General features: G+C 45.2%; 2 protein-coding genes across 5 annotated transcripts in view; both read right to left on the bottom strand.

The window, feature by feature from the left end:
* Window positions 1–14,308, bottom strand: part of Chd1 (chromodomain-helicase-DNA-binding protein 1) — an 80,621-nt gene that overhangs the window by 14,465 nt on the left and 51,848 nt on the right. For all 4 annotated transcript variants that reach the window (XM_070531808.1, XM_070531805.1, XM_070531807.1 and 1 more), the window contains exons 24-27: window positions 13,109–13,301; window positions 10,574–10,672; window positions 2,507–2,746; window positions 777–908 (exon numbers count right to left, since the gene is read on the bottom strand). In XM_070531808.1, coding sequence (XP_070387909.1) covers window positions 777–908; window positions 2,507–2,746; window positions 10,574–10,672; window positions 13,109–13,301 — 664 coding nt within the window. The remainder of the gene's footprint in view (window positions 1–776; window positions 909–2,506; window positions 2,747–10,573; window positions 10,673–13,108; window positions 13,302–14,308) is intronic.
* Window positions 7,191–9,365, bottom strand: LOC139054982 (uncharacterized). Its single transcript, XM_070532687.1, has one exon. It carries the CDS (start codon window positions 9,363–9,365, stop codon window positions 7,194–7,196), a length of 2,172 nt encoding a protein of 723 aa, XP_070388788.1. The 3' UTR covers window positions 7,191–7,193.

Below are 14,308 nucleotides of genomic sequence, written 5' to 3'. Positions count from 1 at the left end.
AAAGTTACCGGCCAGAGCCCATGTGATTCTACGGGGCCAAACCTTCGTTATTTAAATCCTGAATTTGGTCTTCGTTGAATAATTCTAACTTGACCAGTCAGCACACACATGCCTGGCCCCTATAATGACTCCAACAGCGACCCCTTTATTGGTGGTGTCTGTCTCAGTGGAGCTTAGGGGACACTGAATGCGTTAACACACATAATCTCCTATTGAAAATGGCTATTTGCAGCCTGTTCTATGAAGAGTTTCAAGCTATAACCGTGACTCACAATTTTCTGGCTACAGTATTTACCCAATTCTAACCCCCCCCCCCTCAACCAGGTACCTATTGATTAAAGCCTGCTTTTTAGCACTCTTTGGCACAGATAATCCAAAAGGAACAGAGTGCCCATGCATAGCCAACGCACAAGAAATACTTGTAATGTACTTGAAATAACAAAGTTTCTCCCGAACAAAGCCCTTCAAAACTAGTGAGACAAATAGCGGGGCAACAATGCCCAGTTAATATAAAATAAAATGCTACCACATGCGGACTGAAATGAACAAGCCTTTGCATTTCTAATGCTCAACATTTATTATAACAGTATGATCTAGTGTTTGGTACGAAGCAGTAGGACTTGAGCATATTTACAAACTAGCTATAAAGTGAGTGCACACATTACTGTGAAGCAACTGCACATTAGACGTGCTGCAATTAGATTTTTCTCATTTCCTGCTAATCTTGTAATTGACACTGGTGGTGTCTCTCTTTACTATCTAAATGGGCCACTAACCTCATTGAACAGCTGCAAGTCCAGGTCACCAGTGGCCTCAATGACTTGTGGCGCAGCGTTGGCAGTGTAATGCATTGCAGGCATCTCCTTCTTAACCTTGGGGGGCTTTGCACCCTCCACACCACCTTCATGCTGTGGAAACAGGAAACAATTTATTGACACTGCCTGCTGCTGAGCCTTAGAGCTAATATCACCCCCCCCTGATGTTCCATCATTGAAAGCCCACTCCTTTGCATGTGGCACAAAAACACCGAGAATTGAGACACACATAGGCGTCACACCAATGCTGTGCTGATAGCGACACTTGTATGCGTCTCATTCTCTGTATGCTGTCTGCTTCCTGCCATTGAAAAGATTGTACAATAAACTACACTAAGCAGCAAGTTCCTTTGACCCATTCCTGTATTACATGGGCCAAGTGCTAACAATGACTGCTAGAAGTATATTCGATGACCAATTCAAACTCCATGAGGAATGTAAATAAGTGTGAACTGTCAAATGTCCGGAAAAAACAAATGTATCCAAAAAAGAACACTTTATTTACGTATTAAAGCTCCTGAGCAAGGAACAAGTGGTCAATGCGTTGCTGCACGCACTTCTGCTTATGTGCAACCAAGTCCGCCTGTATTTCTGCAAGTGTTGTGTTGTTACTGTATGCTGACGCAACGACCTCAAAGGCTTGAGTCAGATTTGCACATCAAGGCTCCAGAGTACATGGCACATCATCACTGTCATGTCAGTCGCTCTTTGCCTGTGGGAGAACTTGCTCAGTTATTTCATCATCGTTCAGTTCAGTACGTGACGAAAATGCGCTGTCGATGTAAGTCTTCAAATGTAATGGCTTCAGGAATTGGCACACCGCAGCCTAGCACGTCATCAATGATGTCTGCATTTGAGCTTGTTGTGGTAGGCAGCAGTTCAGCCTCTTCAGTTGCAGAGTTGGGCTCATTCGGACTGCGACTCAAGACTAATTCAAAGTCTGACAGCAAGGGCACCGTTGGTGCCATTCGGTGCAGCCTGTCTGTAACTTCACGAGAAAGACTTCTTGGAGCCAGCAGAACGCTGTCTAAACAAACACAGAATGGCAGAATGCTGTATGGGACACAATCTCAATAAACACAACGGTGATAGTGGGCCATGTGCGTGGGGTGCCCGAATATGATGTGATGATTGCGATGTTGATGTGACCTTACAATTCAGACAAGGTCTCCAAGATAGGCATTTGCAGTTAAGTCTCTGAGGCATAGAGCAGTGACCAAGGCAAGGCCATATACTTGGTGTCTCATCAAGATTGCCAGAGGAGATAACGGCAGAAAAGTCGGCGTATGCCACAGCCACAAACGAAGTCTGGATAATTGAATGTAGAGCTGGCGACTGTCCAAAATATCGGTCGTCTTTGTACATTAAGTCTATGGGGCAATTTGCAGTGCAGTGAAGCTGTCTGGATTATTGGTGTCCGATTTCCTAGTCAGTGACTGTAATGTAAGTGAACATTCATAAGCAGCTTTCCAGACACAACTAGGGAGAATAAGTTAAGCTGGTTGGGTGTATTGCATTTCACGAACACGGAACACGTCACAATGCAGCCTCATCAGAATGCAGCTCTGCAAATCGAGCCCGCAACCTTGTGCTCAGCACCACAACACCATAACCACTGAGCCTTTGCAGCAGGCATGATTACGCGGAAATCTCTCAAATGAGGTGCTAGCGAGTTGAATTAGCAGACTGACCTTCTTTTTCTTTTTTTTGTCCTTGTCTTTGTCTTTCCCATCCTTGACCTTGTCCTTATCTTTTTCCTTCTTTTTCCGCTTTGCTTTCGGACCTCCACTGTCAGCACTGAGCTTGGCATCAGGTGCGGACGCAGTGGGGCTAATGTTGAGACCCTTAGCCACACCATCAATTATTGCTGATGCATTGTTTTGGTGAGTCTCACCTTCTGCCTTTATTTTGAATTTACGTGATTTGGAAGACTGAAATGAGAGGAAAAGAAAAAAAAAAGTGAGCTATGCAGAAAAAATCACACGTTAAGCACAAGAATTTGCGATTATAGTCATCTCCACACATCTACTACTGGTAGCAGTGGAAAATGATGCCACTGCTTTTCTTAGAAGCAGGATGTATGCTAACAACCAAACATAGATGGAATAATTAATTAGTATTCACAGGGTGTCTACCAAGTTGACATTTCGAAATTCCCAGAGTTTTCCAGGTTTTCCCTGAGTGCCTTTGCAAAGTTCCCTGAGTGATACAGAACATTGTTTTACATCAAGACAGGCTGACACCATGTCGCCCGATGCTGTCACTCTCTAGTAAGCACGCTAAAAAAAAAAAAAAAACTTAATCCAGTTCGAATATTGAGGAGTAGCACATATTTTATTCAAAAAGAAATCAGAAGGGAGGGGTTAGTAAAATGCACAGCGAATAAATATCCTTGAAAAAAAAGAATGGTAATACTCATTGCAAATCAAGTCGGACGTTCTCAAATATGAATAAAGAGCAGATGCATAGAGAAACAAGTGTTTTTGAATATTATATATTTTTCACCATTGATAGCAAGCTCATTGGTATGAGGCCCGAACTTTGTCACAAGTGCGACACTCTCTCAACAGCTCGCGCACAACGCCCCAGTGTTGCCTATCACTGCTTTGAAGAGTTTATTATGGTTTGTATGAGAGACGCCTGCATCTTAGCTTCAGCCAACACTTAGTCTGCTGAGCTCAAGCTCCTTCAAAGAAGCGGCGGCACGTTTCCTTTCCCGTTTATTCCTCAATGCGTCTATTTATTTCTGTTTTCATCCTCCTTCCACCGCACGTTTGCCCCACGGACCATTTGAAGCATATTCTTCGTCAGTTGTACAGTCAACGCACCAATTTTTGGAATCCCTAGGGGCCGCGAAAACGCCCGTAAAATCGGGCAGTTCGAAAAAAATGAATGCATGCCTTTTACTGCTGTTAAGGGCCCAAATCGCCACAGGCACATCTGAAAAGGCCTACCAGTACACCTATTGGACATCTCGGTGCTTTTACTGTGACAGGAGATAGCGGGTGGATGCTTGCATAATTAAGGAATAGATACCATGTCCCGTGACAATTGCCCCTTCCCATGCTTGCTATGCTTCACTGCAAGACTTCGCAAATGTTTCACCGCGTAACATTTTGGTATTGAAGCGAAGCTGACTTTCGGGAACCAGCATTACAAAACACGCTGTGGTTTCCCAGTTTCGAAGCCAATCGCGAGAACCACAAAGACAGAGTTGGTGCCATTGCTTATAGCGGCGAATTCTTTCAATGAAAAACACGGCACAGAATGGCAAGAAGCTGCCAGGCCTAGCGTTTACCGCGGCAGCGAGGTGATCAAAAAGGCAGCAGTGGTGGCTTTGATCAATGCCGTTTAAAACCTGCGGTCACAGCAAGAAGTCCGGAAAATCGGATGGTGAAGGGTTCTTGCGTCCAAAATTTCCGACATTCTTACACATTGACCCTATGGGGTAGGCAGTGGTGCTGCGGAGTTGTCCGAATTATCGGGCGTCCGGAAAGTCGGTCATTGACTGTACACTGGAAACTCCTTCAGCCGACGACATGGCGTCTCAAGACCTATTTGTTACGGCCCCTCTCTGTTGTGCGAACAAGTATTACTGCGACTTTCGTTGCCTTTCAATAGAATTTCAGCTAATTTTCCCGAATACAAGCACAAATTCTCTGAGTTTTCCGTAAGTGTTTCCAGACTATTCAATATCCCTGAGAGTTCCCAGTTCTTTTGGTTGGTAGACACCCTGTATTCAAGTACCGGTTAAAGCCCACAGAATTAACTTGTTTCAATGTCAAGGTGATAGGTTAGTTTAATTGTTATTTGTTAACAAAACGTCATTTCATGCACAGAAGCACACTAGTAACTGGAACGCCAATGCATTTCTAAGCAAGGTTCGGGAATTTATATCTCGAAACTGGTGTAGTCCTGAGGATTCGTTCCAAGTGGATCCGCCTTGCGAAGTCTACTGCTAGAATTTGTAAATTGCAGTATTGATCATAAGATAATTAGCCAGTAAGCTAATTAGTGAATTCTTGTTAATTAGTCTATTTTGCATTCCAGCTTTTTGTGCAAGTAGTGTCCGCCGTTTAGAGTAGACCGGCTCGTAGACTAGGATTGAGCTATCTGTCACAGGCAAGCTTTAAAAAATTTGGAAGTGTTCGCTGAGACACCCTATCTATATATATTAAAGCATTTTGATGCCAACAATAAAAATTGTTTTTTCTTAATCCACTGAGAAATAGTAATTTTCCAATGGTAATGAAAGAGTTTCTTTAAATAGCGACTCTCTGTTCTCTCTAATGTAAGCCCTTCTACCCAACATGCACTGCAGTCACATTAACTACAATCTAATGCTATAAAAAAAAGAGCATTCACAACAAAGGAATATATCGTAATAATGTCACTCAAGGATGCTGTAAGCAGAACAACTGATACCGAGACAAGGAACAGGTCCCAAGGTATATGTGAATTTTCAAAATTCATTTCATTTTTGTTCAGCAAGAAGTTGTAGATAGCAAAATTACATCCCCTATTCACCCACAGGTTAAAGTCAATCGTGTTAAACTCCAATTCGACCATGTTAAGAACACTCGAAACTCTGCCCATTCTTTTACATAGGGAGGAAAAAAGAATGCGCACTTCCCACTATGAACATGATATGTGAATATGTTGAAAAAGGCATTTAGAACATGAACGTTAATGGTCGCACGAGAAGTCCTGACCTTATTAAATCGTGAATTTTGCAGCACCCATGCAACCACATTGACGTAAGGCTCAGAGTTGGTTGTCACTGACCAAAATCTAGCAACTCATAGTCAATGTCGGAGAGAAGGAATATGTGAAAACTATGGCCAACATAATAGTACACAAGCCAATTACGAATGTGCAAGTTTTGGTCATGCCAAACCACAGGATGGGGCTACAGAAAAATGGCAGCAGTGTTGGTAAAAATGTTCAAGACATACAAGAAATCGCCATAGTCAAGTAGCAAAATGCCTCAGATCTGCTTTTTACTCACATTCTAGGCATTACACAGCACATCAGTCTTGCAAGACAGTACAGTGTCTGCTTGCAAGTAGACTCTCTCACAATGAGATATGGAAACAAATAATAAAATAATTTTGTGCTAAGTTTCATAAGAATTGCTTCATTTGAGCAAGGTTGAACTAATAGGTGCTAACAGTATACAACAATGAAAACAACTGCGCCTTATGTTATCTGTGTTTATATAGAAAACCCTGTTATCATCTACAGTCAGTGTAATATTTTTCGGACTCCCTAGGGACTGCAAAAGCTTACAAAAAATCGAGCAACCAGAAAAAAATGAATTCACCCCTTTAACTGTCTACAAGGGCTCAAATGCCACACCCATGTCTGAAATAAGTTTAAAGGCCTGCCAGAACAATTATTAGGTGTCTCGGCGCTTGTGCTGTGACAAGAGATGGCTGGTGTGAGTGTGTATAACTAAGGAACACATCTTATGTCCCCCGACAGCGACCCCCCTTCGCACTCTCGGCATGCTTCATCGCGCAACAACACTGTATTGCAGGGAAGCTGACTTTTGGGACCCAGTATTATGCAATGTATTAGGCCCTTGAAGTGCATTATGCGCTTCAATGCCATTAGCCAGTACGACAAAGGTGCAGTCGGCACCATTGCCGACAGCAGTGAATTACTTAAATGAAAAACACAGCACTGAACAGCAGGAAGCTTGATAGCAAACATTGAAGCAGCTAAGCTTAACGATAGTGCAAGACTACTACAACTGCCAGCAGAATGGCATGCATGAGTGCTGTGGGAGGCTGTGAGATAATCAAAATGACAGCTGTGATGCTTCAATTAATGCCGTTTCGAACCTGCAGTCACGGCAAAAAGTCAGAAAAATTGGACTTTTTGAAAGATTTCATCATTCAGGGTTCGTACAGACTCAAAAGGGGAAAATTCAAGGATATTCAAGGAATTTCAAGGCTCAGTGGGAGTATTTTCAAGGACTCGACACAATGCTACATGCAGCAGTTTTCAATATCAGGTACAAATTTTACTGAACAAAGTTGAAAAAGAAAAGCACTTAAAGGAACAGCTTATATTGCACTAAACCAAGATAATATTACTGAACAAATTCGAAAAAGAATTATTTCAAGGAACAGCTTGTACTGCACTAAACCAACATAACATTACTGAAGAAAGTCGAAAAAAAAAAACATTTCAAGGAACAGCTTGTATTGCACTAAACCAACATAATATTACTGAACAAAGTCGAAGAAAAACATTTCAAGGAACAGATTGTATTGCACTAAACCAACATATGTTCCGTCTTGAAAAACACACTGCAGTGCACTGCACCAATGTCGAACAGCAATCCATTCTGCAAAAGTGCTAATGGCAACTTCAGGGGAGCTCCTGCCGCTTTTCCTGAATCTTCTGGTTGAGGCTACACAGTTCCTCAGTCTTGCTTCGTGCAGCCTTCCTCAGACTATTTGATCTGACCACATAATTCAGATCATTTGCTGCTTCTACCTTTTCGGCATAGGTATCCGCTGAAGCCTGGAGGTCAGCTATTGTTGCCTCGAGTTTCTTTTTCTTTTTTTTCATTGCGTCAATCTCTTCGTCAGTGCAGCGCCTCTTTGATTTCCTTACATGATCACACTGCTTCTTTTTTTCTGCTTCCAGATATGCAGCATACTGCTGCCGGGCAGCTGATACAGCAGTCCTCAGCTCTTTTGTAATAGGAACGTTAAGGACGCCCCCTGCGTTGTCCACAGCATCGCACACAATACGTTGCGAAATGTACGACAGGTCCTTCAGGTTTTCTACAGAAACCTGGCGGTTCACGCTAAACCCTCGCTCCACAGTGGCCTGTCCGTGGCTGAGCACGAGCAAAAGTTTGACAACCTTCCACAGTTCCCCACATGATGAATTAAACTGCATCAGCTCAGTCAAGAACTCGCCCAACCTGTTTACGTTCTTCTCAAACATTCGCAGGCTATGCATCTCTTCCTGCAGGAACTCGGTGTACTCCCCTAGTACAGTGTCTCTTTGGTGCTCAGACATTCTGCCCGCTGTAATGAGGGCATCCAACACTCTTCTGAAGCCGGCCAGGCACTCATCAGGTTTAGTATACATTTGTCGTGGGTCCAGAGAGGACAAACTCCTCACGATTGGGAATCTCAGTGGACTTCTCTCGAGCACCTTCTTTGTCACACTGACCAAGAAGCGTTTGCATTCCATGCGGAACTGGAACACGTCCTTTTGGCTTGCTTTAGTTTTCCTGACAGTCTGTTCAGCGGCATGGCCTACATCCACCTTTTCAAGTGGAGTGTGGTTCTCCGTGCTTTCAATGTCCACCATCAGCAGACCAGTGGCTCCTTTTGCTGAAGACAAGACCGAGCACTTCAGAAACTTCGTCAGTAGCTTCCTGACCACAGTTTCCAAGTCCCTTGCAAGAAAGAACACCATGGGCTGATCCGTTTGGTACCCAGTGAGGAATGGCTTGAGGGTCATGGCCACACCCAGTGCAAATTGAAGCTTTGCTAGCAGTAGGTCATCACTGGCAAACTCACACAAGTTGTGAAATGATCCACACTTTGGGGGGCTTACTTCCTTCTTCCTTGCAGCTGCAATAAACTTCTTAATGTCACACCACAAGAGCAAGGCTCTCTCTATCACTGGCACATTCTCCAACCACCGGTGGGCAACAAAGTTCAGGGGAAAAGTATCCTGACCGGTAACTGCTGAGAAGTCCTCCCTTCTTGCAGGAGAACCATGGAAAAGCGCGCTCAGACTGGAGAGCAGACGGTCAAGTCCCCACTTACTTGCTGTAACACCCGCCCTGTAGGCGTTGTGCATGGTGTGGAGGCCACAAGTCCCAATGTCCAGACATTGAACTTGGTATGTTTGATGCAGGTGCTCTTGGAAATTCTTGAGTAACTTCAGGTTAACATTGGGACCATCCATTGAAATCTGAAGAATTTTCTCAAGAGGGAAAGGCTCGAGCGCAGTCAGCAGCGTTCCTTGGATGTCTTCGGATGTCGAGTGCCCTATAAACACCGAGGTATAGTACCTCGTTGCCACCTTGTGAGACGAATTCCAAAACCGGATGTGAACATCCAATTGTTTCCGCTGGAGATAGTCGTTTGTGGACTCGTCGAACAGTACCACGTAGTAATCGCAATCTTTTATATCCCGTTGCAGAGCAGATAAAAAGAAGTGCCTCAGACCATGGCAAGTCACATAGGCACATTTTTTCTTTCCGCAAGAAAATGCTTTGGCCACGCCACTGTCCGGGAACATACGCTGGAATAGCTGGCCTGCTTCCGACGACAACCGATAGGAGAAATGCGATGTGAAAACTTTCAAAGTCCACAGAATCTCCGCGTTCGTCACCAGCTCGTGTGCCTTGCAAGCATCGTCTAGATTTCCCGATTGCGAAGGAGGTGGGACGGCTGACTGTTTCCCCGTACTTGGAACTAAGTACCTTCGCACCAAACTGTTGGCTGCAATCTCCATGATGCCAGCATGCTTAGCACTCTTCATATGGCTCTTTAACGCCGACTCGCCCATGTTGGTGATATCGAAGGTCTTTCCGCAAGGCCTGCATCTTGCACGGTGCTCACTCGTCGTATCTAGTGCAATCCAGTCTTTGTAAGCCTCGTTGTGAAGCCACGCGCCTTGAAATTTTCTTTTCCCAGGTATTTGCTTTGTATTCAGATGTTTCAGCCGCAACAAGTCGGGTGCAGAAGCGACGGCAGAATGCAATGCCGTCACGGAGGAAGGAAACTAAGGAGAGGCCCTACCCCCTCCGCGCGCTAGGAGAAAAGTGTGGCGGAAATGACGTATAGATTCTCATTTTTTTGCTGCTTTTTTATTTTTTTTTTTTGCTGCATGGCCACGCCTTTTGGGCCACAATGGCGGCGTTGTTCTCATTTTTTTGAGCGCTCACACGTGTTGCTCTGGTAGGTTTCGTACCGTGGCAAAGGCGCTGTGTGGGCGGGTTTGCGTTAGTCACCGTGTCTTGTTGCGCTGTGTTACCTGCACCGTGCTCTGCCGGATGTTGCGCGAGCGCGCGCGCTCCGCGCGCGAAACCACGCCGCGCTGCGCGTGGTTTCGCGAAAGATGTAAACAAGAGAGGAGGGTGGCACAAAAGGCGGAGCATCGCCATGAGCAACGGCAACTTCCGGCTTCACTTTTGCTTCACAAAGAGTGACGTCAGGGCCTCTCCTTAGTTTCCTTCCTCCGTGAATGCCGTCAACCACCATAACAAAGCGCCAAGATCAGATTGGATTGAATCGGCTCAAGTTGGCTTCAGAGCCGAGTGGCTCCAGTGTGGCCAACCGTCGCGAAATATTGGCTATATTAGCACACACTGATTTTTTACGCCTGAAACGCACATCATGAAACACGGTACTGAAAATACAAATATTTTAACTGCGTTTTTTTTTATTAATAGTCATTTGCATGTACTACGCTAGGAATTCAAGGATTTTCAAGGAGCAGCAAAAAGTCCAGGATTTTCAAGGGCCTTGAAAACCAAATATTCGAATTCAAGGGTTTTCAAGGTTTTCGAGGACCTGTACGCACCCTGATCATTTAAAATTTCATACATCCTCATACAATGACTCTATGGGGTATGTGGCAGTGCCGCAAAGGTGTCTGAATTATCAGGCATGTCCGAAAAATCACTCATTGATTTTATCACTCATGTAAGGGTGGCAAATAACAGGAAAATACATCAGAAACCCGTGCCAAAATTCGGGCACTATTGAACTCACCATAGCAGTGTCACTGTCATTGCTGTCGTCATTGTCCACAATAGCTTTGCTGAGATGCGTCTTTTCAGGACGGGCTTTTCGGTTTCGCTTTGGCTTTTCCTGTTGTAGAGGGCACATGAATAATGTCAAACAGCATACCATATTTATTCAAATCTAGGCCGATAGTTTTTTTGTTTTTTTTTTTTCAAATAATCATATTCTAAACTCTAAAGTCGGCTTAGATTCGAGGATTAAAAAAAAAACGCGCCAGTTTTTCATTGAAACTGCTATATATGGTGCATAGCTAGCGCCATCTAGAAAAGTCAGTATCGCAGCTGCTACTAGCCTTGCCAGTAGCCAACCGTACACAAGTGAGGTCGTCATTTCGACCTGTGTCGTGTCGGTCGTGATGGTGTGCGGCGTGGTGTTACCGCGATGGCACCAAGCAGGAGATGCCACTACAGTGCCGCTTTCAAGCGAAGAGTTGTGATAGCCACAGAGGCATCGTCGAACCTGCAAGCTGGGCGGGACATCGGCGTCGACGAGAAAAACGTCCATCGTTGGAGGGGACAACGACAGGAGTTTATTGCGTGCACCGCAACGAGGATGGCATTTAGCAGACCAGTGAAAGACCGCCACCACGAAGTGGTGACAGTTTTGGCTGACTTTGTTCGGACGCAGAGAGCAGCTGCCCTTCCATTGAAAACAGAAGTGCTCCAAGCAAAAGCTAGTGAACTTTCGAGGGAGCGAGGCCTAACGCCAAAGGATTTCAAAGCCAGCCGGGGCTGGCTTCAGAAATTCATGAAGCGCTTCGGCTTCAGCCTCCGACGTCGCACTTCAATCACCCAGAAGCTGCCAAGGGATTTTGAAGAGAAGCTGATAGCTTTTCAGTGCTACGGGCTGCGAAAGAGAGAAGTGCCAGGCTACAACCTTCGGCAAATCAGCAAAGCCAACCAGACGGCTGTGTATTTTGATATGCCAGTGGCGTACACCGTGAATGAAAAGGGTGCCAAGGAGGTGAAGGTGCGCTCTGCAGGCTGTGAGAAGCAGCACGCAACTGTGATGCTGTGCTGCACAGCTGATGGACATGAACTCCCTCCTTATATGATATTTAAAAGGAAGACACTGCCTGCTCGAGAAACTTTCCCAAGAAATGTCATTGTGCGGGCAAATGAGAACGGGTGGATGACGGGTGCGATGGTGGAACTGTGGGTTAAGATTGTGTGGCGACAGCGTCCAGGAGCCCTTTTGACAAAGAACTCGCTCCTTGTCACTGACTCTTACCGTGGGCACTTGACTGACAATGTGAAGGCTGCACTCGCCCAAGCGAACACGGACCTCGCTGTCATACTGGGCAGCATGACGGGCCAGTTGCAGCCACTTGATGTCTGCATCAATAAACCTTTCAAGGATCGTCTGCAGAAATATTACACGGACTTGTTGACTGACGAAGGCAACGGGTCGCAGGTCGCATCAAACGCGCATCGCTATCGCAGCTGGCAGGCTGGGTAGCTGCAGCATGGGATGACAACCCAGGTACTTTGATCGTGCGCGCCTTTAAAAAGTGCAGCATATCTAATGCACTTGATGGTACCGAAGATAGTGCACTGTTTGAAGGTGACAGAGACAAGGAACACAGCGACGAGTCTAGCAGCGACGGCAACGTTGAATGAGCTCTGCATGTTCAGATTCCATAAATGCTTTTTGCATTTTGTGAATGCTGTCCTCGCTTTTTTTGTTCGGCTTAGACTCGAGGTAATATATATATATTTTTGGTTGACATCAGACTTTAGGGGGTCGGCCTAGATTCGAGCAAATACGGTACTTTAGTGCTAATAAATGGACATGTAATGAGCACTGAACAACCTCAATTCAACAGCTACGATGTGTGGCCTAAACCAATTAAGCATAAGCTAACTGTCAAGAATATGTTAGTTAGCTAAGCAATGCGAACAGTCATGCAAGGATTTGTCCCCAAGTAAACCAGTGAATGGGTAAAATTGCACTTATGTTTGAAAATTATGTACAGATTTTTTAAATAGACACCTGGTATAGACATGCATGGATGACATGAAAATGAAAACCCAGCAGAGCAGAAGGATAATCGAGCATCGAAACTGTGTGCTGACAAAGCTGAATGTCTAACCAGCCCTGTGCCACAACGTGACGCCAAAGCAAGACATGGTGGAGAATAATGTAACTCTCTACGCATATTGGTGTGCCATCAGAGCAGAAAATGCAGCATGTAGCTAACACTTGCAGCAAACCACTTCACCTCATATCAAGCGTGGTCAGGAGATTCAAAATAAACTTATCAGGCAGCACAGTGCGCTTCTGATTTCTAGACAAAGGATTAAACAGCACCAACTTAGACAAGGACAATAACGGGAAAGACATACAGGACAGGTGTGTCCTGTGACCTAGGAACCAGTGCTACATGAACCATTTCAGTCCAGCAACCCATATCATTAAATGGATTTCTTGAATTGTTCGTGCATGCAATGCACTACAATAACTGCTCTCAATAAGGATATTGCAAAGAGAATAGTGACATACCTTTCCCTCCTTCAGTGCCATCTGCCGAGCGTGCACCCTGCGCAACAGCTTGAGAAGATAGTCGGCACGGCTTTGCAGGTGTTTACACTGAGGCTTCAGCTCCTCACCATCGGGCAGAATCTTCGTAGTGAGACCCAAGTTAGGATCCATCTTAATGGACTCCCAGCTGCCCATGCCATGCTCATAGATCCCTCTGCAATGACAGCAAGGCCAACACAGTCACTAGGGGCGCTAGCCTGCTTCTTTAACAAACCAATTCCTCTGACATCAAAAATATTGGCTATTACAATGCCAAAGCTCTGGATCCTGGGAAATATGCAACATGTTTCACTAGTCACGTCTACTTTTGTTCATGCTTCGGCGTCAAGTTTCGGTACTCCAAAAGCAGACTATCATGCTTTGCTACAAGCTTCTATTTGGTTTGACTTTGTCCCTCATATGCCAGCAAAGACTCCTGTGGAGGGAGGACGAATTGCTTTTGGCACAGTTATTGCTGTTTAGCACCTATGAAATTATCGTTAATGATGAACAGCACTCTGAAAAGGCGGATCTCACCCAGCAAATACAGGATCGTGTTGAGATTAAACTGTTGCAGTGATAGTTACAGGCAGCATGCTAAAGTGCCGCAGCATGCCAAAGGGGTCCTGAACCAGCCCTCAGGCTTGGCTTGGTGGGCTTGGCGCAGGGACACGAGGATGTCACCGTCCGGCTTGACCATGGTGAGGAGAAGGAAAAACGGCGTTCGGTCTGAAACTTCAGGTCTTTTTGCGGCACGTAGTGATGTAATACTTTGCACACACGATCATTAATGCACAATGTATGCTCTGCGCTTGTCAGCTCAATATGGCCAGACCCTGGTTAGACGCCTCGGCAGACTTCGCTTCGTATTGAGCTATTGATAACGCTTCAAGATATCCAAGTTGGATGTGGCCACTATCCATCAGTCAAGCTGGTGTAGGACAAAGCGATGCGCGCGTGTGTATAATTAAAGGAAACGTACCATGTCCTGTAACGATTGCCCCCTTCTAACTTTTGGTATGTTTCACCGTGCTACACTGCTGTACTGCGGTGAAGCTGACTTTCGGGAATCAGCATTGCGCAACGCACTATGCTTTCTACGCTTTGAAGCCGTTTGCGAGGATTAAAAAGACGGAGTCGGCACCATTGCTAACAGTGGCGAATTGTTTCGATGAAAAACAT

Source organism: Dermacentor albipictus, chromosome 1 (assembly GCF_038994185.2).
Source record: "Dermacentor albipictus isolate Rhodes 1998 colony chromosome 1, USDA_Dalb.pri_finalv2, whole genome shotgun sequence".
Taxonomy (NCBI): Eukaryota; Metazoa; Arthropoda; class Arachnida; order Ixodida; family Ixodidae; genus Dermacentor; species Dermacentor albipictus.
Note: the sequence above shows the minus strand (reverse complement) of the source record. Positions and strands in the feature narration are given on the sequence as shown.